Here is a 23,259-nt window from a genome sequence, read left to right on the forward strand (position 1 = left end):
AATATTGCATGTAACTAGTTTTAAGATGAAGGTTATTCTTCTTTGCACCTGTGCACTTTGACATTAGGATGTGTTTTTATACAGGCAGCCCAATTCTGATCAGATCTTTTGCCAATAATTGGGCAAAAAATGAGGTGCTACCTGTGTCAACAAAGCCTTGGACTCCCAGGTGTGCCAATGTCGATCTGAGTCCTACAGATAATTCACCGTGTGTATTTCTGCCCCCTCCAGGGCTCTGAGGAAACACCTGACCCAGTCTGAGATGCGACGGGCAGCCAGGAAACCACACCTCCCCGTCAGGGTCAAGCTGCCCCTGCCTCCCCGGCCCCTGGCTTTAGCCATTCTGCCCTCCAGCACCAGCGAGCCCATCGTCCTGGAGGACTAACCCCCCCCCACCCCACTGCGAAACAGGGAGGGCGCACCACCGCGCACCAACCTGCTAGTGTAGCAGCACAACCCCATACCAGTAGTTGTTTTCTCTCGTCGTATTTTTTAAATCTCGTTTTCTGTTCTGTTACCTCCCAAAAGCTGACGTGCTGCTCCCCACACACACACACACACACACACACATACACACACACACACACACACAGACACACACACACACACAGACACGCGAGTGACACCCGCATGTATGCATTACATCTAGTACATGGCATCAATTCTTTACACACACACACTACGCATACACTGAGTGTACAAAACATTAGGAACACCCCCTTTTGCCCTCAGGAACGCCTCAAACCCAGCAGCGTTGCAGTTCTCGACCCACTCAAACCAGTGCACCTGGCACCTACTACAATTCACTGTTCAAAGGCACTTAAATATTTTGTTTTGCCCATTCGTCCTCTGAATGGCACACATACACAATCCATGTCTCAATTGTCTCAAGGCTTAGAAATCCTTCTCTAACCTGTCTCCTCCCCTTCATCTACACTGATTGAAGTGGATTTAACAAGTGACAACAATAAGGTATCAAAGCTTTCACCTGGTCACCAATGTCAGGGGTGGGCAACTCCAGTCCTCGGGGCCTGATTGCCTCCCCTGGTCTATGTCATGGAAAGAGCAGGTGTTTGTAATGTTTTGTACACTGAGTGTATACACAGACACACCACCCCCCCACATACACACACTAGGCTTTGGGCTTTACTATTTTATTCTGGCTCTTTTTGCTTAATTATTTTTGCTCCCCTTTTTTAATGGTAAATCATTTTAACTGTGTAATTTAAAATCAGAAATATTTCTCATCCTGAAATAATGGTGATTTAAGCACACTTTATTTTTTTCCCTCCAGGTCCTTTCTTATCTGTGTAAATATTAGCAGCATTTTGAGGGGTTGACACCTAATTGTTTGGGGACTGGTAGGGGCGTGGTTGTGGGAGGGCCATGGAAATAGAAATACTAGAACCACAGCAATTTGACTAAATGTCTGTTCTAGTTATTCATATTCTATAGGGAGGGCTATGTGGGGCAGTTTTTTAGCATGTTTATGGGAAAGTCTATTTTGACCAAGGTTTCACCCACTTGTTCCATCATAGGTCTGGGAGGTTGCAGTAAAGTGCTTTGTGTGACCCATCCTTCAAGGATACTTGTCAGATTCTACTTTAGACACCCGTCTTCTCTTACACCATCACATCAGGCCCCACCCCCTCTCCACACCTAAATTAGACCTGATCCTGCCCCCTATCTCTCCACAATCCTATCAGAAGTTACGTTTGAGGGTTTGATAGTGAGGAAATCAATTCTGTTGAACCCCCCAACCCCCCCCCCCCTGGGTATTTTTAACATTAGCAGCTTTCCACCCAACTCCCTCCCATAACCTCTAGGTGTTGAGCTCTGTTTTTCTACTTAATTGTCGTCACAATCAATTTGAGTCCTGTCTTGTTTACCATCACTTGATTGACACACTTTTTACAGCCGTTTATTTACCCATCTGGAGAGAGACAGTCGGGATCCTTCTCTGTAAATGCATTTGGGTGCATTTTGGTTTTGACTGAGAAAGACCGCTTGAGTTGCCTGGCTACCCAGCCACATCGTTCTCACTAACTGACGTTCCTTCTCCACGATGAGTCTGGATTTGCCTGCCTCCCCCGACAATTTCTAGAACGCAAACACATTCTGACCGTTCTGATTGGTCCCTGAAACCTATGGGTTGGGCCAGAGCCTGCCTACATGCTGACGTTATCAACTTTGATACACTGATTGGTTAGACTATCCAATCACTGATGGATTTTGTTTTGTTCAACGCCCCTCATTTTGAAGTCAAACGGGCAACGTCTAGGATGGCAGTTTGAGACTGAATGAATGTAGCGATCGATAGAGCAGAGGAATTAAATTCAGGATGAGTTGTCAGGCAACTGCTTGAGTACAGCGGTCTTGTGTCTTCAATACTATGGTAGGCGAGAGGGAGAAGTAAGGGTTTAGGAAATGGTGATGTAGGTTAACAAGGTAGATGAGATTCATATTGTGTAGGTTTGGAAGATATTCAAACAGGTGGTTCTGGATGTGGATCTGATTGTTTGGGACATGCAAAATAGATACTGTTGTCTCTGAGGTCCTTATTGGGAGAAATATGGGTTTGTTTTAGTGGAGTCAGAATTGAGCCATAAAAAAAGAAAACATTCTAGGTGTAAAACTCCATTCTTAGACAGTCCCTGTTCATTTTGTCACCTGTACCAATAAATCATATGCCTTCAGCTCCCCCAAACATAGACTAGGCCACCGCAATTATGACAATGGACTGTTTGGATCTTGGGTTTGAATGAAACTGGCAAATTATGTTATGAGCTGGTTGTTGTCAGATACTGTTGTTACTAAAGCAGCTATATGTATTGGCTTGGGTGCTGGAGTCATGTCTTTGATGGGAGTGGAATCTCCAGTGATGTCTCAACTTGTGGGTTGATTTGGTTTGAATCTGTATTTTCCCTTTTTGTGTTTATTATGAAGAAAGGGTGAGTTTAGATTAAATTAATTCTTAATTGGATATTATAATTCCTCTTTCTCCCTCAGGCTCTGTGTACAATGGCAGCCAGTATGGGGGTAGAAATGACAGATTTATAAGCAAGTTTGGTCCCAATGTGGGCTTTTGTAATGTTTCTAAAACAATTTGAAGTGTTAAAATACTAATCTGAAGAAGAAAATAAAAACTTGGCCTATTGAAAAGTTTTTTTTTTAATATTAAATCTTTGGGGAAGAAGGCTTGTAATTACTCCATATTGTGGAGAGGGTTAAAATACTGTACATGTGAACATTGCTCTCCGTTGGGTGGGTTTGGAGGAGGGAGGGAGAGGGGGCAAATCAGAGCTGGTGGGAGGGATGTAGAGGGGGTTAGAATTTTGTATGTTGGAGAGAGAATTATGCTACAATTAATGGTTTTTCTCAAGTGTTTTTTATTCCAATGTCTCTGTATCCTTTTAATGTATCTTGATAAGAAAATAAAGATTTTTTTTTTCTTTGTGGTCCTATACATTTATCTGGTGTGTGCTTTTTCTGGATGTGTATGATACAATGTTGCAAAGATGTCAGTGCCAAATGTAAACACGCATGATTAACGGGCTCCCCTGTGGCCCAGTGTTCTAAGTCACCGCCTCTTCGTGCTTGAGGCGTCACTACGGACAGCCTGGTTCGATTTCAGGCTATATAACAACCGGCCGTGATTGGGAGTCCCATAGGCCGGCGCACAATTGGCCCAGCATCTGTCATTGTAATTAAGAATTTGTTCATAACTGACTTGCCTAGTTAAATAATTTAATGATGTCCTTTATCAATTGAACATTTTGAGGAATACATATGAGCCACACGATGGTCTTGGATTCTGTAGAAAATAAATGTTCCGCCAAACAAGAACAATTTATTGTATTTCTTTTAAACTGAATAATACTATGATCAATCATGAATACACATTGGCTGCATACACACAGGCAGCCCAATTCTGATCTTTCCCATAATTATAGGCGAACTATCTTATCTGATTGGTCAAGAGACCAATTAGTGGAAAAATATCAGAATTAGGCTGCCTGTGTAAGCAGCCAAAATGCCACACAAAGGTTTATATTTCCCCCCTAACAGACAGCATTTAATTAACAAATTACTCAGGTGTGAGGTTGACCTCCAACTGTGGTGTGAATTGACACAGAACAGAATAATTGTTTATGTACCCAATGGGCTTGACGTTAGTAATCAGGGCATTAATTGGCATATGTTTATTGCGCCAGTGCTAAGGACCAGTTCACCCGGCGTTAAAACTGCAACGTTGTCGCAGAGACTCAACGCCATTGGCCGTTGCTAATCGAATACCAGCTACATTGCATCTGATTGGTGGATTCGAACGCCCTACTGGCGTTTAATGTTGCACAGCTGATCCTCGTTTTAAAGGGAAGGCGGGAGTGGGAACTGGGTCAAGTTAAAAATACAGAGGACACAGGCGCAAGATACGTGCAACTTCATAACAAAGCAAGTAGGGTGGCCGGTAGTTCACTTCATTAACGGGCAGTAGGCTAGAATAGGTTTTAACGCCTCTTTTATTTCTACGGATTTCATGCGGAAAAGTTCTTTAGAATTTGGCTTGGACATTGAGGTTACAGTCGAACAACAGGTGGAGAGCGTCTGGGGCACAGTCGTTGGGCAATATCTTCAATTCGTAACAATGTTTGAGGTATAGTGACGCTTGATTTATACTTCGTTTCAGATACTACTTCATTGTGTTTCTTCTTCAGTAGTTTACCCTGCTTGTATTGGATTTTCGGTATTAAGAAATTGCTTTCCAAGTTAGATGTGGCAGTTTGCCTTTTTTTTTATTTTTAAATTCAACCTCTTTATCCAGGTTTGTCTCATTAATACAATCTCTACTTCAAAGGACCAATGTTTGAGACAATAATCTGTCATGTGATGAGATTAGTGTGAAGTCAGACTTTTTTTGACTGCATAATTGCAGTCATTGTGGTATGTACACAGAGCTACTTGCTTGTGTACTGTTGCATTTTGACTGTCTCCTGACTTAGTTTCAGTGGTACCATCCAAATAAATCCTTTCAAACCTGATATTTAAAGTGGTTCTCTACTCCTCAGAGAAGCAGTGATGACCTGCCCATGTTCCCCTACCATGAGGGACGAGATGACCTGTTCCCTAGGGAGCACTGCTCAGCTAGAGGTGGGGGAGGCATGTCCCTGGCTGAGGCCCTCCTGCCCCTAGTGGAGTCTCCCTCCCAGATCCCCTGGTTGTGCTCCACCCGCTATAAGACGGAGCTGTGCAGTCGCTATGCCGACACGGGCTTCTGCAAGTATGCTGAGCGCTGCCAGTTTGCCCATGGCCTCCACGACCTCCACGTGCAGTCCCGCCATCCCAAGTACAAGACGGAACTGTGCCGCACCTTCCATACGGCAGGCTACTGCGTCTATGGCACCCGCTGCCTATTCGCCCACACTGCCAAGGAACAGCGCCCCCCACACCGCCGGCGCCGCAACATCCCCTGCCGCACCTTCCGCTCATTCGGTGTGTGCCCCTTTGGCACACGCTGCAACTTCCTGCATATTGAGGGTGACAGTAGTGGCGGCCTGGATTCCCCAAACAGCGCTCCTGAGAAGGCCCCCATTGCCAGGCCCCAGCCAAAATCCCAGGACTGGAAGCCCCGCGGGGCCCTGTGCCGCACCTTTAGCTCCTTTGGCTTCTGCCTCTACGGCACCCGCTGCTGCTTCCAACATGGCCTGCCGAGCAGCATCCAGGGGGGTGCCCGCACCCATCTGCTGTCCCTAGCTTCAGACAGGTTCTCTTCTCCCTGCTCCTCATCCTCCTCCTCTCCACCATCTGGACTGCCCTCCCCAGTCTGGCCTGAGGATTCATCCACCCCGCTGAACAACCCCGTGGCCCACAATGCCTTCACCTTCTCCATCCAGCTGAATGATGTGCTGCTGCCTCTGGCCCTCAAGCTCCAGCAGCTGGACAACAGCCAGGCCATGGAGGCTGCCTGCAACATGCAGGGTGTCTGGGGGGACAAGCTTTAGTCACTCGGCAAGAATGGTATTGTAACTAATGTGATGTATAGCCAGCCTACTGTATATTGTGATGGTTTGCTATGGTCTTGGAAGCCATATGTATTTTAATAGGGGGGTGGTGTAAGTGTCTTTTGGGATGTTCCATGTGACGATCTTCAATGTTAGTTTGGAGAGACTGATTACTGTCCTGCATTACAATTTGTATGGCCTCATTGGTGTTTTGACTGATCCACTCATTTTTGTTTATATAGATTAGGCCTTGTAACTGTACATTTTAATGAGGTTATACATGTTTATTTATGAGTTTTAACTTAAGTTTTTATTTATTGTGATACTTCTGCCTTGAATAAACCACAATTTTTAATGACTTGCCCTTCATTACTGAACTAGCCAGAACTTTTCACTGCTATCATGCATTCCATTTTAGTAATCTGTCTTCTATTTTTGGCCAATGGGCAACTCCTTTTACCTTGTCTGGGTAGGCTTTAATTACCTAAATTATGCTCTTAATGGAGACTTCCCTAACTGTGTACTTGACATTTCGGATGCAAGCCCCATTTGACTTGGACTGCACTAAAAGGGCATGAGCTTCTTCCCTTGACTGCTACTGGCCTTAATTTTAAAGGGACTACTTGCAGTCACTTTATTCCTTGAACGTGCTTGATTGCACTGACTGAAGACTTGGCTCATTGTACAAGTCCCATTGTATCTTAATACTGTCTTAAGCTCAAATTAATCAATTCAAACGGAAGCATTTTGCCGAGCTTGGTCATCAACTTGATGACAGCTGTGTGGCAACATTGCTGCACTACTCATTTACACCGTCTTTTTTAAATTAAAGGGCGGGGGCTTGGTGGTCGGCCTGATGGACAATTCCTGATCTGCTAAGTGAGCAAGTCTGGAATTGTGTAATGCGTCGCTTTGCACAAACCGGTTGGCATTGGTGCACGCAAAGTGGGTAATTTACGAATTAACAAACAATAGCTTACACAAGTTGCACCTGTGGTTAATTTTGCAGCTATGTCCACGAGGCAGCGCTGTAAGCATGGCGGACAGGGAGCAGAGGCGCGTCACTGAAGCGTACAAGTCAAACTCATGAGTCATGGCCGAAAGTGCGCGAGTTAAATTTAGTGACGATGTGGCTGAAGATGTCTGGTCCCGGCTTAGAGAAGCCACACAGGTACATAATGAAGCAGTTAAATCAATTGAGATTGTTCGATGTCGTTAGTGTGGCCAGAAGCGTATCTATATATTTAAACTAACAAGAGGCACAATCTGTAAGCCAAAGAGATTCGCTGCTGAAATGTCCAACCGATGTGGAGAACAAGCCTCCAAGGACGTTCATTCGCAGATACGGACGAACCCCCGCTCGCTGGTTCTAGCTGTGAAGAGGGCTAACCGGATGAGTCGTAGCCATCCACTTCTACCGATGATGACAGCTCCCTGGGTGGACAAGAACAGGTGGTCGCACCAGGTTTAGCCACACCTCCAAACAATGCTGGCAGAGACCCTACTATCTGCGACCCGGACTCAGTTTCGTCGCGATATGAATGGATCTTTACGGGATATGTTAGTGCAGCCTGGGCCATATCAGGATAAGGTAGGGAATTTCCCAAGAGTTGAGATGCAACGAAAATGTTCGGTGGCCAACTACAATATGAGGATGGCGAACGGGGAGAGAGTGGAGATACCATGGCTCGTTAATTCCAAGCAAAATGATGCGGCCTTCAATTTTTGCTGTTTTTCACGAGGGCAAATCTGCGCTGGTCATGGATGGAACCAGGGACTGGGAATAATCTGTGCCACCTCCTCAGCTCGCATGAGAAGTCGCATGACCGCCTTGATAGTATCCAGAGGTGGAAGGAGCTGGAGACCAGGCTGGTGTCCAAGCAAGCTATCGATGCCCAAGCCCAACGGGCTATTGACAGAGAGACTCTCCATTGGCAGTATGTGCTGCAGAGACTCATAGCCCTGATATGTGTAATGGCCACCCAAAACATTGCGCTACGTATGACCAGGCTGAATTTTCTGAAGTTCTGGATTTCTTTGATTTGATTTCAGGACCATGGACAGCTACCGAGAGAAAACATCGCTGACTGCAATGCAGCATCACAGCAGAGGGAAGAGACCACTCTAGGCGGGCCACGAATTGAAGAAATGCTGAAATGTATGTTGGACAATCAAATTCGGTATGTAAATAAACCATATTTGGTAAGACTGGGTCATTGACAGAAAGCGTATTTTACACTGCTCCAGCAAAACGAGGCCCGCCATGCATTTATGAAAGCACTTGTTTCCAAAGCTCAAATGATCTCACTCCTTTTACTGTTCTAAAGGAATGTTAAATGATATGTTAGATATGTTAAATAAAAGTGTCATTTTTATTGTAATATCACACATGGCACATGATTGCAACATTGTAACTCTGATGCAGGGGATAAAGTAAAATTCATTTTTGCCCGGTAAGGGACTTCCTATATGTGCACACGCGCACCAACTATTTTTATGGGCCAAATCATGTAGAGCCTATTTCGTCCTATTCAAAAACGTGGTATGCCTACCTGTTTGACAAACACTATTATGCTATCCATAGATGTCAGTATAGCCAAATCCTCCAATACTGTCCCATGCACTCCTTAAATACATATCAGAAGTTTACACTTAAGTTGAAGTCATTAAAACTCGTTTTTCAACCACTCCACAAATTTCTTGTTAACAAACTATAGTTTTGGCAAGTCGGTTAGGACATCTACTTTGTGCGTGACACAAGTAATTTTTCCAACAATTGTTTACAGACAGATTTTTTCACTTATAATTCACTGTATCACAATTCCAGTGGGTCAGAAGTTCACATACACTAAATTGACTGTGCCTTTAAACAGCTTGGAAAATTCCAGAAAATGATGTCATGACTTTAGAAGCTTCTGATAGGCTAATTGAAGTCAATTGGAGGTGTACTTGTGGATGTATTTCAAGGCCTACCTTCAAACTCAGTGCCTTTTTGCTTGACATCATGGGGAAATCAAAAGAAATCAGCCAAGACCTCAGAAAAAATGTGTAGACCTCCACAAGTCTAGTCCATCCTTGGGAGCAATTTCCAAACTCCTGAAGGTACCACGTTCATCTGTACAAACAACAGTACACAAGTATAAACACCATGGGACCACGCAGTCGTCATACCGCTCAGAATGGAGAAGCGTTCTGTCTCCTAGAGATGAAAGTGCAAATCAATCCCAGAGCAACAGCAAAGGACCTTGTGAAGATGCTGGAGGAAATAGGTACAAAAGTATCTATATCCACAGTAAAACGAGACCTATATCAACATAACCTGATAGGCCGCTCAGCAAGGAAGAAGCTACTGCTCCAAAACCGCCATAAAAAAGCCAGACAACGGTTTGCAACTGCACATGGGGATAAAGATTGTACTTTTTGGAGAAATGTCCTCTGGTCTGATGAAACAAAAATAGAACTGTTTGGCCATAATGACCATCGTTATGTTTGGAGGAAAAGGCGGAGGCTTGCAAGCCGAAGAACACCACCCCAACCGTGAAGCACGGGGGTGGCAGCATCATGTTGTGGAGGTGCTTCGCTGTAGGAGGGACTGGCGCACATCACAAAATAGATGGCATCATGAGGGAGGAAAATTATGTGGATATATTGAAGAAACATCTTAAGACATCAGTCAGGAAGTTCAAGCTTGATCGCAAATGTGTCTTCCAAATGGACAATGACCCCAAGCATTCTTCCAAAGCCACCATATTAAAGTCGTAACATTTATAGTGACTATGATTTGTTCTCCTACTTGTGAACATGTCTTACTGTATCTGGATAGGAAAGGGAACCTGGAAGTTTAAGATACAGGTAAGGGCTCTGAGTAAATGTGAACATTGAGTGAGATTTACTCCCATAGCTTTTGCAGAGTTGTTGAGCCCTCTCTTTGCTCTCCTTCAAACGATCCGGTGCTGTACAATCTCTCTCTGAGCATCTACTTAAGTACAATCAGCCTATCACCTGGCTCATACTAGGAGAGGACCCACCCCTTATGAAGGCACACTACAGTTTTCCCCTGAGATCTCCATGGAATACAACTCAATTGAATGGAGAAACTGTTGAAATCGCTCGAACATGTAATGCATGGAGGATTAACTATGTATTCTACAGGTGGCTTTGCTGGGTCTCCAGTCCAACTGTAAGATTGCTTCCCTCCTGCAATAGTTTGTACATGTCATCAGTGGGGTATGTTATACTTATTTCAAACATAAAAAAAAATCTAACTTCATTAATGTCACTTCATACATTCAATTGTCCAGTCATTTAGTGCCTATAGGGCACAGAATTTATCTTGACCACATGTCCTGACCAGGGCTGATAATTTTGGAAGACAGTAATTGGCCAGCCAAATGACCACAGTCACCATAACTGATTGAGTAGCATCTTTCCCCCTTTCTGTACTAAATCCATACTTCCTTTTCTATACTAAATGTAGCTAATACTGTACTTCATATATCCCCTCTCATTCACCCCCCCCCCCCCAGGTGAAGTCTGTTCTCCTCTCATTCACCCCTCCCCCCCAGGTGAAGTCTGTTCCCCTCTCATTCACCCCTCCCCCCCAGGTGAAGTCTGTTCCCCTCTCATTCACCCCCCTCCCCCCAGGTGAAGTCTGTTCTCCTCTCATCCACTCTTCTCTCCACTCTGCCCCCCCCCCCCCCAGGTGACGTCTGAGCCATGAACTAGAGCAGCTTAACTGCGTTCTCTATATGGTGAAGAGCCTGGTTCAGAACCTTTACCTGTACCTCGGCTCGTACGTACGCATCCTGGTGTCCAGCGTCGTGTACTGCATCCTGGAGCCGCTGGTCGCCTCCAACTCCCTCAACGACCACTGGACCCTTGGGGAGTACGTAGCTCTGTGGGTCACCCACATGTTCTGGTATGTTGTCCAGCTCTCAATACACGGGGCCCTGAAAGTTACGTACCCAGTGTCGTCCTCCTCTCCCTTTATACCAATCTGATATTCATGTGTTGTGTGGCTCTGTCGGGAGAGCATGGCGCTTGCAACGGCAAGGGTTCAATTCCCACTGGGTCTACCCATACATATAAATGTATGCACGCATGACTTAAGTCACTTTGGATAAAAGTGTCTGCTAAATAACATATATTTTATTGTGTGACCATGACATTAGACACCAAACGGAAGTCAGACACCACACCGATCCATCCTGTTAAATGTCTTGTCATTTCCTCTACACAAGATGGTGGAATAGAAACATGGCCATATTTCAACCATTGATCTAATTCCCTCCTAATAGAAGCATGGCCATGCTTGAACCATTGATCTATTTCCCTGCTAAACCCGTGTCTTTGCCAGGACCCATGGAGACCTGGTCTGTTGTCTCTGCAAAAGGTTCTGTCAGACCCGGGCCGCCCGCTGTGTTCTCACTATGGAGTTGTAGGGGGCTACATGCACTTAGAGGAAATGTATCCACCTCCCATCCATCTTGATTATCTATGTATGAAAATATAATTTATTTCATTTAGAGATCATTGGCTTTGTTGATCACTGTGTGTGTTGTGTCTTTGTAGGCTATTGAGCGAGTCATATATCCTTACCTGCAAACTGTCCTGGATGACTACTCTGTCTCCAATGCCCAGGTGAAAGCAGACAGACACAAGTCTATGGAGCAATCCTGGTGAGTACAGCAGACCAGTCACTGAATCTGAAATGTTTTCTGTGATGCAAACAGAGCTGTCCAAAGTAATACAGGAGAATCCCAATAATGAATTGTTACAAATTGCATTTATGTATGACCTTTCACCCAATCTCAAAGCCCTTTGCATTTTATGTTGGTTAAACTCCCTGTCAACCACCAAGTACCAATGCCCTCTCTATCCTGCAGGTGGCAGTGGAGCACCTGCTAAAGATTAGAGCCCTGTCTCTGTCCCTGCCAGCAGAGGGGGTCGGCAGCACCCAGCCACACTTCAGGAGTGTGATTTCCGCCGGGCTCAGCCTCTCTCCGAGGCCACCCTGGGCATCGCCAGTCCCCTGCAGGGACCTGGGGGAGCTGGAACCCCCTGGAATGACTGGACCACATCCCCCTGCCCGCCATGTACTGTGAGCAGGTGGTTAAGAGGGTTGGGCTAGTAACCAAAAGGTTGTTGGTTCGAATCACCGAGCCGACAAGGTGAAATTTTCTGTCTGTGCCTTTGAGCAAGACACTCAAGTCTAATTGCACCTGTAAAGCACAGCTGTCGCTATTTGATATTTGATATTATTTATAAATATTTGATTTAGTTGCATATATTATTAAGTTGCATACAATAACTGTACAATTTACAATGCACTTCTCTGTGCAAACAGGTAATTACTTTCTATCATCTTACACATTGTCCTTGGGATTGGTGGACAGTCAAACTGAAAGGAAGCAACTTCTATTGCTTAGGGATGGATCGACATTTACATAATGGGTACCTGATGGAAAATGTGGGAGGTTCATGCTTTTAATATTTCAGTCAAGGGGTTTCATTAAAAAAAAATCTAGTCCAGGGGAGGGCCATGTCATTTATGAAATGTCAATAATTCTCAGTTGTTTATTAGGCTATATATACACATCTGCGTTGCTTGCTGTTTGGGGTTTTGGTCTGGGTTTCTGAACAGCACTTTGTGACATCTGCTCATGTAAAAAAGGCTTTATAAATACATTTGATTGTGTTGGAGTTTATTTCTTCCTATTTAAGAAATAACAGGTAGGCTGCTATATCCATAGATTTGTCAGTCAATTCCTCCACCCACAATGCACTCTTTAAATAGCCTATCTCCGTGTCAGTGAAGTGACGGGCTTTCCGAGTCTTTTAGGTGAGCTTAGGTGAGCCTACTCATTTGGCTCCACACCGCTCTTCGTTCAAAATGCTTAAAAGTGACAAGCCCTGATCTGTTTCACCTGTCTTTGTGCTTGTCTCCACCCCCCTCCAAGTGTCGCCCCATCTTCCCCATTATCCCCTGTGTATTTATACCTGTGTTCTCTGTTTGTCTGTTGCCAGTTTGTTTTGTTCGTAGAAACGAGCAGCATTGTTTCCCTATTCCTTGCGCCTGTTTTCTAGTTTCCCGGTTCTGACCGTTCTGCCTGACCTGACACTGAGCCCGCCTGCTGTCCTGTACCTTCCACCCTCTCTGAATTATTGACCCCTGCCTGCCTTGACCTGTCGTTTGCCTGCCCCTGTTTAAGGAATAAACTTTTGTTTCTTCAACACTGTCTACACATGGGTCAAACCTTAAAACGTGAAGAAAAAAAGTCTACCTAGAATCCTAGATATAGCAAATGTAAAGCCCAAAAGGTAGGCTACTGTTATGTCAGATCGTGAAATGTGTTTTCAAATACATTTTGACCTTTCTTAATTTTTTTTTATTTTAAATACGACTTTTTTTTTAACACTGAACATTTGCTTGGACCAGATTGACCGTTCTCCCCACTATTTTTTGTTTCTTCAGTTAAGATTCACAATTATTTTGTATCTGCAGAAAAATGTTGTTTTGAGCTCAACAAGCAGAAGCATCAGTATGCAAATCAGGGAGCCAAGTGAACAGCTCTTTTCTTCGATGCGTTCACCAAAAAGATCCGTTCAAAAAGAGCCGTTCCTTCGCGAACGACTGATCACTATGGCAGTGAAGCGCTGTTAAGTGAAAACCACAACTTGAATTCAGGAAGTAGGAGAGGGTATGCCATAGGCCTACTTTTTATTAAAGAAAATGGCAAAAAGCACAGGCCAACCTCTTGTTATCTTAAGATTTTGAAGAAAATAAAACGGATCTGATTATATATAACGATCTATAACAGCAACATGTAGTGTTGGTCCCATGTTTCATGAGCTGAAACAAAAGAAAATGTGTTTACATCCCTGTTAGTGAATTTTTCCTTTGCCAAGCATATCAACAAGCTAATTATGCAGCTTGCACACAGGTGCACCTTGTGCTGGGGACAGTAAAAGGCCAATCTAAAATGTGCGGTTTTGTCACACAACACAATGCCACAGAGTTTTGAGGGAGCATGCAACTGGCATGCTGACTGTGGGAATTTCCACTGGAGCTGTTGCCAGATAATTGTATGTTAATTTCTCTACCATAACCTCCATTGTCGTTTTAGAGAATTTGACAGCATCTCCAACCGGTCTCACAACCGCAGACCACGTGTAACCACGCAAGCCCTGGACCTCCACATCCGGCTTCTTCACCTGCGGGATCGTCTGAGACCAGCCACCCGGACAGCTGATGAAACTCGGTTTGCACAACCAAGGAATTTCTGTAAAAACTGTCAGAAAACATCTCAAGGAAGCTCCTCCGTGTGCTCGTTGTCCTCACCAGGGTCTTGACCTGACTGCAGTTCGGCATCGTAACCGACTTCCGTGGGCAAATGCTCACCTTCGATGGCCGCTGGAGAAGTGTGCTCTTCAGGGATGAATCCCGGGTTCAACCTTCCCGGGCAGATGGCGTCGTGTGAGCGAGTGGTTTGCTGGTGTCAACATTGTGAAAAGTGCCCGGTGGTGGTGGGGTTATGGTATGGGCAAGCATAAGCTATGGACAACTGCATTTTATAGATGGCAATTGCATTTTATAGATGGCAATTGTAATGCACAGAGATACCATCCTGAGGCCCATTGTCGTGCCATTCATCCGCTGCCATTACCTCATGTTTCAGCATGATAATGCACAAACACCTTGTTGCAAAGATCTGTACACAACTCCTGGAAGCTCACCATACTCACCAGACATGTCACCTATTGAGCATGTTTGGGATGCTCTGGATCAAGGTGTACGACAGCGTGTTCCAGTTCCCGCCAACTACCTGCCCTCCAGGACACCTACACCACCCGATGTAACGGCTGTCGTGGGAAGAAGGTGAGGACCAAAGCGCAGCGTGGTGAGTGTTCATCTTATTTAATGAAAACTGAACACTGAATAACAAACAACAAAGAAACAACCGGAACAGTTCTGTCTGGTGCAGACACACAAAGACTGTAAACAACCACCCACAAAACACAATCGAAAACAGGCTACCTAAATATGGTTCTCAATCAGGGACAACAATTGACAGCTGCCTCTGAGAACCATACCAGGCCAAACACAGAAATAGAAAATCATAGAAAAAGTAACATAGACAACCCACCCAACTCACACCCTGGCCATACTCAAACAAAAGACAAAACAAAGGAACTAAGGTCAGAACGTGACATGGTCGTAATGTAGGTAAGTTGACATTGCTCTTATCCAATAGTTCCCCTAGGCTGTGTGTAATAAGACTTAAGATTTCCTGGGGTAACAGTGTAAGAAATAATACGTAAAAAAAACAAAATACTGCATAGTTTCCTAAGAATGCTTTGTGTCATGAGAAACAAAGCATTTTCATTTCTCCCACTCCATACTATGACTCAAAACTAACAAGAATGGCATGCCTATAGGTACTCCAGAAACAATTGTGGTTAGAATCGAAGTCCTACACTTTGCTATTACAAGTGGTAGTCATCTAAATGACTGACAATACAGTCCGTCCCTAATGAATGCAATGGCTTAGGACTGTCATGATCACGAATGCACTAAACAGTTGTGGTATAAGTTTTCCTTATCCATAATTGAAGCTGATTTTTATTCTGGACATGCTCTGTACATGTTTTTCTTGCAGTTTCATAATGTACCTTTCTTTTACCAAATCAAATGGGAACTGTACCCTATCTTGTGAGAGGAGCTCTCTGATGACCCTTTGTCATTGACAGCAGCCCAGTTAGTGGTAGTTCTGCCCTGCTTAGACTCTGTTTCTGTGTGAAAGAGTGAGGGCCCGTGGACCATGACTCAGAGCCTGTGCCCAGTACTGGCAACCCTGCCCTGGCACCAAACCAGCCAGCTGCCCAGCCTCCTAGGCACCCACATTGCCTCTCTAAACACATCATCCACAGCAGTGCTTATTAGGTCATTCTCTTGAATTAGGTCATTGTGAGGGTGTTAAACTGGATGTGGGTATGCATTGAGGTGGTATCTTCCTAGTTATCATTGGATATAGGAATATGTTTTTGGTGTAATCTCACTGTTGCTGAAGTTTGTAATATGGGTGTGAGATTGTGTTCGGTCTTTTCAGTACTGTCTATATGAATGATATACAGATTTTAAGATGACGACACGACCTGAATATCGATAAGGCCTAGAAGTTTAGTATAGACGTTTTTTCATAATATTTTTTTTTAATTAGGTCCAATGTGATGATATTATAAAAACATAAAGTGCATATTTTTCTCCAATGACCATTTAATAAAAACATTACAACTCACCATGTTGCTGAATCAGTGGGAGCCCTGAGCTTGTTTCCCGGCAACAAGATGGTCCCATCTAGGGGTGATGGGAGGCAGTGACATGTTCCTTATGTCTAGTCTAATCCGTAATTTTGTTTTTTTTGGCGTCATTGCGGAAAACCCTGCTTCGCAGAAATAGGATGTTGGAAATGGAAGCAACGTTTTCAGTGCTTTTGTGGCTCTCTCAGGATATTCAGCCTTGATTTTAATCTAGAAGGTCGGCATCGATGAAGTTACCTCAAACATACTTTTAAGGCCACCGTCATTTGCAACCTCAAGGAGTTGATCTTCTTCCTGCACGGACATGGACGGTTCACAATTGGGTCGCGGATCCATTCCTGCGCATTTTGTGGGTCTTTGGCGGTTGGGAAGTTATGCTCGAACTTCGTTGACAGCGAAGCTAGGTGATTGCGCACCAGGTGGAAGAAAGACGGCCTGGTCTCAGTCTCTCCCAAAATCTCCACTAATGTTTGGAACATGTCAAATATGTCCCTGTCCACTCACTGTCCCCACAGTTCTAGTTTGGCTTTGAACACAACCACTTTATCTGCCAATTTCAAGACAGATGTCATTCTTCCCTGAAGTGACAGATTGAGTTCGTTGAGCAGGTTGATTATGTCGCACAGGTAAGCGAGTTTTGCGACCCATTCCTTGTCATTGAAATGTGCTGGCAGTGGTGACTTTTTTTCTGAAAGAAATCTCTGCAGTGGCTCTTGTAACTTAAATACTCTGGCAAGCGATCTACCCCTGGATAGTGTCGTGGAAATTTCCTCTATTTACCAAATCATGAGAGCAAACCACACACAAGTCAGAGTTAGTTATCACAAAGTCCATCTTTAATTATATGAGCTCTATCACAACCCTGTGACTCTCAGATCAATTCAGTGTCTATCAATTAATTCTCTGAGAGTCCCTCACACATTGTTACTGAGATCCTTTATAGCAAAGACACACATATCCAGACAGCATAGGCATAATTTATCGTTCAGCTTTGTCTCCTAAACTATGTCCTTTCTCAAACTCAGAACCATAAACCAATCCTCCATATCAACAGGCATATATCAAATCCATCCTATCTTGACATGATCAGAGACACACTGACTGGCACACAGACATTGTGGAGCCAAGAGATACACGCTTGACCTCTCCCCTCTCTCCGGCACAAGCAACTTAGTCTTGACATAGAACAGATACTGCAACCCCGCCACAGTATTATACAAAAATAACATTCTGATGAGAAGTAACTTACAAACATATGATGAATATAAAACATCTTACCTATGTTACCAACCAATTCTGATTATTCCCCAACAATAGCCATCTGACTTCTGTGTATAAGAGAAGGCGTTTGTGCTCTGCGTCCATTTCCTCACAAAGCTGCCCAAACAGACGCGAGTTAAGGGCGTGTGCTTTGATGTGATTCATAACTTTAATAACATCATTCAATACGACGTTAAATTCAGGTGATCTTTCGGCTAGCCAGCATTTCTATGTGAATGACAGTTCGTAGACTCACATTCAGGCGCAACATCTTTAACCCGGGTAGTGGAACCAGACAGCCGTCCAGTCATGGCAGCAGCCCCATCCGTGCATATGCCAATACAGAATGAACGCCAATACAGAATGAACGCCAATACAGAATGACCAATCCAATTTTCCTCACATGTAATCATCCAAAGACTTGACTAGCTCTGCGGCCGCTGTGTTAGTCAGCAGGGACAGCGCACACAACAAATCCTCATGCACAACATCCTCAAATCAAATCAAATTTTATTTGTCACATACACATGGTTAGCAGATGTTAATGCGAGTGTAGCGAAATGCTTGTGCTTCTAGTTCCGACAATGCAGTAATAACAAATAATCTAACTAACAATTCCACAACTACTGTCTTGTACACAGTGTAAGGGGATAAAGAATATGTACATAGGATATATGAATGAGTGATGGTACAGAGCAGCATAGGCAAGATACAGTAGATGGTATCGAGTACAGTATGTACAAATGAGATGAGTATGTAAACAAAGTGGCATAGTTTAAAGTGGCTAGTGATACATGTATTACATAAGGATACAGTCGATGATATAGAGTACAGTATATACGTATGCATATGAGATGAATAATGTAGGGTAAGTAACATTATAAGGTAGCATTGTTTAAAGTGGCTAGTGATATATTTACATCATTTCCCATCAATTCCCATTATTAAAGTGGCTGGAGTTGAGTCAGTGTCAGTGTGTTGGCAGCAGCCACTCAGTGTTAGTGGTGGCTGTTTAACAGTCTGATGGCCTTGAGATAGAAGCTGTTTTTCAGTCTCTCGGTCCCAGCTTTGATGCACCTGTACTGACCTCGCCTTCTGGATGATAGCGGGGTGAACAGGCAGTGGCTCGGGTGGTTGATGTCCTTGATGATCTTTATGGCCTTCCTGTGACATCGGGTGGTGTAGGTGTCCTGGAGGGCAGGTAGTTTGCCCCCGGTGATGCGTTGTGCAGACCTCACTACCCTCTGGAGAGCCTTACGGTTGAGGGCGGTGCAGTTGCCATACCAGGCGGTGATACAGCCCGCCAGGATGCTCTCGATTGTGCATCTGTAGAAGTTTGTGAGTGCTTTTGGTGACAAGCCAAATTTCTTCAGCCTCCTGAGGTTGAAGAGGCGCTGCTGCGCCTTCTTCACGATGCTGTCTGTGTGAGTGGACCAATTCAGTTTGTCTGTGATGTGTATGCCGAGGAACTTAAAACTTGCTACCCTCTCCACCACTGTTCCATCGATGTGGATAGGGGGGTGTTCCCTCTGCTGTTTCCTGAAGTCCACAATCATCTCCTTAGTTTTGTTGATGTTGAGTGTGAGGTTATTTTCCTGACACCACACTCCGAGGGCCCTCACCTCCTCTCTGTAGGCTGTCTCGTCGTTGTTGGTAATCAAGCCTACCACTGTAGTGTCGTCCGCAAACTTGATGATTGAGTTGGAGGCGTGCGTGGCCACGCAGTCGTGGGTGAACAGGGAGTACAGGAGAGGGCTCAGAACGCACCCTTGTGGGGCCCCAGTGTTGAGGATCAGCGGGGAGGAGATGTTGTTGCCTACCCTCACCACCTGGGGGCGGCCCGTCAGGAAGTCCAGTACCCAGTTGCACAGGGCGGGGTCGAGACCCAGGGTCTCGAGCTTGATGACGAGCTTGGAGGGTACTACTACTATCCTGAAATATATATCGCACATAAACAATCAGTATTGCCTTGATATCGGTAGATTCGTCAACCTAGATTGCATACCACGGTGACTCGTTAAGCCTTTCTAACAATTGTGCCTCAACGTCCTCCGCTACTTCATCAATTATCTTAGTGAAGGTTGGTAACCGAAAGAGGAACCTGTGCTATCTTTTTAGCTGCAGCCTCTTCTAAGAGTTCACGGCAAATGTCCTTAGCAGCAGGTAGAATCAACTCCTCGTCAATAGTGAAAGGCTTTTTGGCCTTAGCAATACAGCTAGCCACTAAGTATGAAGCTCTGTGCAGACACGTTTGTTGATGCGGTGACTTTCAAAACTTGCTTCTGTCCTTCTTGTTCACGTTTTCTTCGCTCAAAGTATTCAACAGTTTTGTCTTTAAGTGTAGGGTGCTTGGATTCGATGTGCCGAAGCAGTTTTGAGTTCTTCATTGCCTCGTTAGATCTCCACATACTACACACGGGGCTTGGAGCATGTGAGTCACCTGTCGCAATAAAGCCATATTTTAGGTAGGACTGATCATATTTTATATTGAATGAAGCTTGCTTTTTTTTGGCAGTCTCGCGCTCTGCTGTCTCTGCATTATCGCTCTGCTGTCTCTGCATTATCGACATCGTTGTTGGACCTTTTACCTCCCTTACCCCTTCCGAATAAGCTCTCCAGCAACGTTTGTTTTTATTCATGTCAGCTAACGTAGCTAGCTTGTACAAAGTTGTCAGGCAAACACAGCACACGCGGACCGTGTTGAACTCCTGGTGCACGCTTCTGTGGCTCTGATCTCTCTCCATTAACACCATGTTATTTTTTCACTCTTAGAAAGAGAGGGACATTATGGCCTTTTCTCAGTCAACTATTTAGTTGGCAACTATTGGAATTCCCCTAAATTCCAATGTGAACTGACGATTCAACTTTGTGTCACAGAAAAAGCTTGTGACAGAAAATAAACTAGCCTAATTAACACAGACTTAATGGATGCTATGATGACCTCCTGTGGCTGAGACTTCCCACCCATTCATCCTCTACCGATATTGTAAACAAACCTGGACAGGATCCTTATCTCAAACGGTGCTCTCATTAGAGGCGTGACATGTTGTGCCCCATTTGGTTTCTAAACCCTCCATTTGAAGTCAGCTGTTTGCATACAGTTGCTCTGAAGTGCCATTTCCCCCAGCACATTTGTGGACCCAGGTGGCACTGAATAACAGTGCAGCTGGAAAACAGGAAGTGGAGCGACCAATGGGTGGCCCACCAACAGGAAATATATTGATGTGGAAACATATGACCTCTAAATAACACCCTAGAACCTGTCTACATTAGTTAATAAGGGAGTTATTCTCATCTCTTGGGGCAGAGAGTGTGATAGTTTGTGCTAAGTCAAGTAAGTCAAGTCAATTCTTGGGACAAAGTGAATGGCCATTGTATAAAAAGCTTGTCAGACAACAGCAGTGGTGTAGTGGAGCTACACGCCATTTCAATTAATAAGGCTGATGGAACAGATCATAATGCTTATCTGAAAATGTTAAAATATTATTCATTCACACTTTAGGTGCAGCAATGTGCACAGGACGGCAGGGCCATAACTAGGGTTTGAGTCGTTAGGTCCGGAAGGAGGGAATTCTCCCCAGGATATTTTTTGAAAGTAAAGCTTGTTTACTGCATTTATATATAACATAAATGCTATTTGGAGAACAGCAAAAACAAGCAAAAAGGACCCTTTGCATTACCACATTGGCTGCTGTAGGTACGTTCAGCTATATTTAGCTATGCAATGGTAATGCTATACCCCTGAAAGTTGGGAAGTATGATAAATGATTCACACTGACACGTAGCAACAGTGACAAAACAAAAACCTATGACATTTTGAAACTGTATCGTTTTAATTTTGATAGCATTTTAATATCGGCCTATAGGGAAGATAGGCAATGTGGATATATTCATATATATGTTTCAATATCTTATTTTTTTAAGTTCCTAACTTGTTTGATAAGATTGGTACAAGTTTAGGAACAACTGTGCTAACCTGTCTCTCTGCTTGCTTCCGCGATGACCTAGCTAAACGCCGCTAGGTAATGTGGACGGAGAAAGAAATGCATTGCTTTACAAGGTGTACCCTTTCCATGCACACTATATGTTTGTAATTTTGGTGACTTGACCTACATTACTCTATGTCAATATTGCATGATTTATGGACTTTATTTAATTTTTAATATTTTTTAATTGAACCTTTATTTAACTAGGCAAGCCAGTTAAGAACAAATTGGAAACAGAGATGGAAACATTCGTTAGAAATGTAGAAAGAGGGGAGATCTAAAGATGCAACAACTATCATAGGTTGCTAATATGATTAGGATAATGCCTTTGGCTGCTCGACAATGAAAGAAAGTTGAAAGAAATCCAGTCGAACAGGATAACACATATGAGGAAGTCTTTATAAAACTATTGTATCTGTTTCTATGGTGGGATTTTGGCTATAGACTACTTTGAAGCAAGGAAAGCCATGCCTCATAATATTAGGTAAAACGTCAAAGTTTCAAACTATTAAGGAACAGGAAAAATATAGAGATGGTAATGATAGGCCTAACTGTCTTCTGGTAGATGGAAAGGCTTCCCAAAAACCTTCTCTATTAAATGTTAATTAGCTACAAAGAAGCCAATGCCTACCTGGCAGAATTATATGATTATTTCTATCAATCCAGTGGCCATTTGTCTTGCAAACTGGGTAACTACACTCAAATCAAAATGCATTACATTTTTTCCAAGCTGAGGAAAGCTCAACTCTGTTCTCTTATATTGAGGCGGAGTTGAGTTTGGTAACTGGTCGTGGGATTTGCTAGCAACAACATTGAGTCAGTAGCAGTGCATCGGTAAAATCCCTGAGGATGCAAAGCCAAGCCAGTAAAAAGGCCATATTACAACCTATGTTGTGATAATTGCGTTGTTTTCTCTATAACACATTTCGCCACCGTGATATACAATTTACAAGGCCTTGACAACAAAAAGGCAACAGTCACACAGTGCCAGAATAAATGTAACTACACATACATTAGTTTCATCACAAAACCGGAGAGCAACAAAGCAAATATAGCATGCAACAATTATTCATATGACCTGCAGCATGGTCAAGAAAGTTAATGTTTTTGACAGTTTACTTAACAACTACAGAGTTACCGCAAGTCAGCACAAAGACAACAGGAGCACTGCCTCCGCTAATTCCAGCACCATTTAAACTTAAACATTTAAACATCATCAAATCAACAAGGCTATATATGTTTAGTTTAACACACGGAAAACAAACTTAAAAAATACCAAAAACAATTTAGTCCAATCAATTTAGCTAAATATCACATGGCTGTCCATGGTACTGATTTCTGTCACTCTCTGTGTGTGTATGTTTGTGCAAGTACAACAAAAATGTTTGGACTCACACTACTTGTAGACTAGTTGAACGCCAATGCCATCCTTCTGTCTTTGGCGAAACGGTCTATGGCTCTATCATTTAGTACTCTTGTAGTTTTTGTTGTCATAGGCTACCTAGCTAAAATGCTTGCTTGCCTAGCTTCCTTGCATTGGCAATAATGAACTAGCTAAGTTAGCTAGCTAGTTAACGTGAGTCTGCTAGGCTACATCTAGTGGCACAACTTATGAATCTATGTTTAGCTCAGAATTGCCATCATAATCATTGGCCTGTACAGAGAATTAAGTCAAAACCACAAGTCCAAATCCC

At 43.7% G+C, this 23,259-nt stretch overlaps 2 protein-coding genes across 3 annotated transcripts in view; both read left to right on the forward strand.

Moving 5' to 3' along the window:
* Nucleotides 1–3,466, forward strand: part of LOC139379074 (metastasis-associated protein MTA2-like) — a 33,428-nt gene extending 29,962 nt beyond the window's left edge. For both annotated transcript variants that reach the window (XM_071121838.1, XM_071121839.1), the window contains exon 18: nucleotides 232–3,466. In XM_071121838.1, coding sequence (XP_070977939.1) covers nucleotides 232–385 — 154 coding nt within the window. In that variant the 3' untranslated portion in view covers nucleotides 386–3,466. The remainder of the gene's footprint in view (nucleotides 1–231) is intronic.
* Nucleotides 3,467–4,645: 1,179 nt separating this feature from the next.
* LOC139379485 (cysteine three histidine 1) lies at nucleotides 4,646–6,168 on the forward strand. Its single transcript, XM_071122302.1, has 2 exons — nucleotides 4,646–4,654; nucleotides 5,067–6,168. Exons 1-2 carry the CDS (start codon nucleotides 4,646–4,648, stop codon nucleotides 5,997–5,999), a joined length of 942 nt encoding a protein of 313 aa, XP_070978403.1. The 3' UTR covers nucleotides 6,000–6,168.
* The last annotated feature ends 17,091 nt before the right edge of the window (nucleotides 6,169–23,259 follow it).

The sequence above is a fragment of the Oncorhynchus clarkii genome, chromosome 21 (assembly GCF_045791955.1).
Source record: "Oncorhynchus clarkii lewisi isolate Uvic-CL-2024 chromosome 21, UVic_Ocla_1.0, whole genome shotgun sequence".
NCBI classification, from domain to species: Eukaryota; Metazoa; Chordata; class Actinopteri; order Salmoniformes; family Salmonidae; genus Oncorhynchus; species Oncorhynchus clarkii.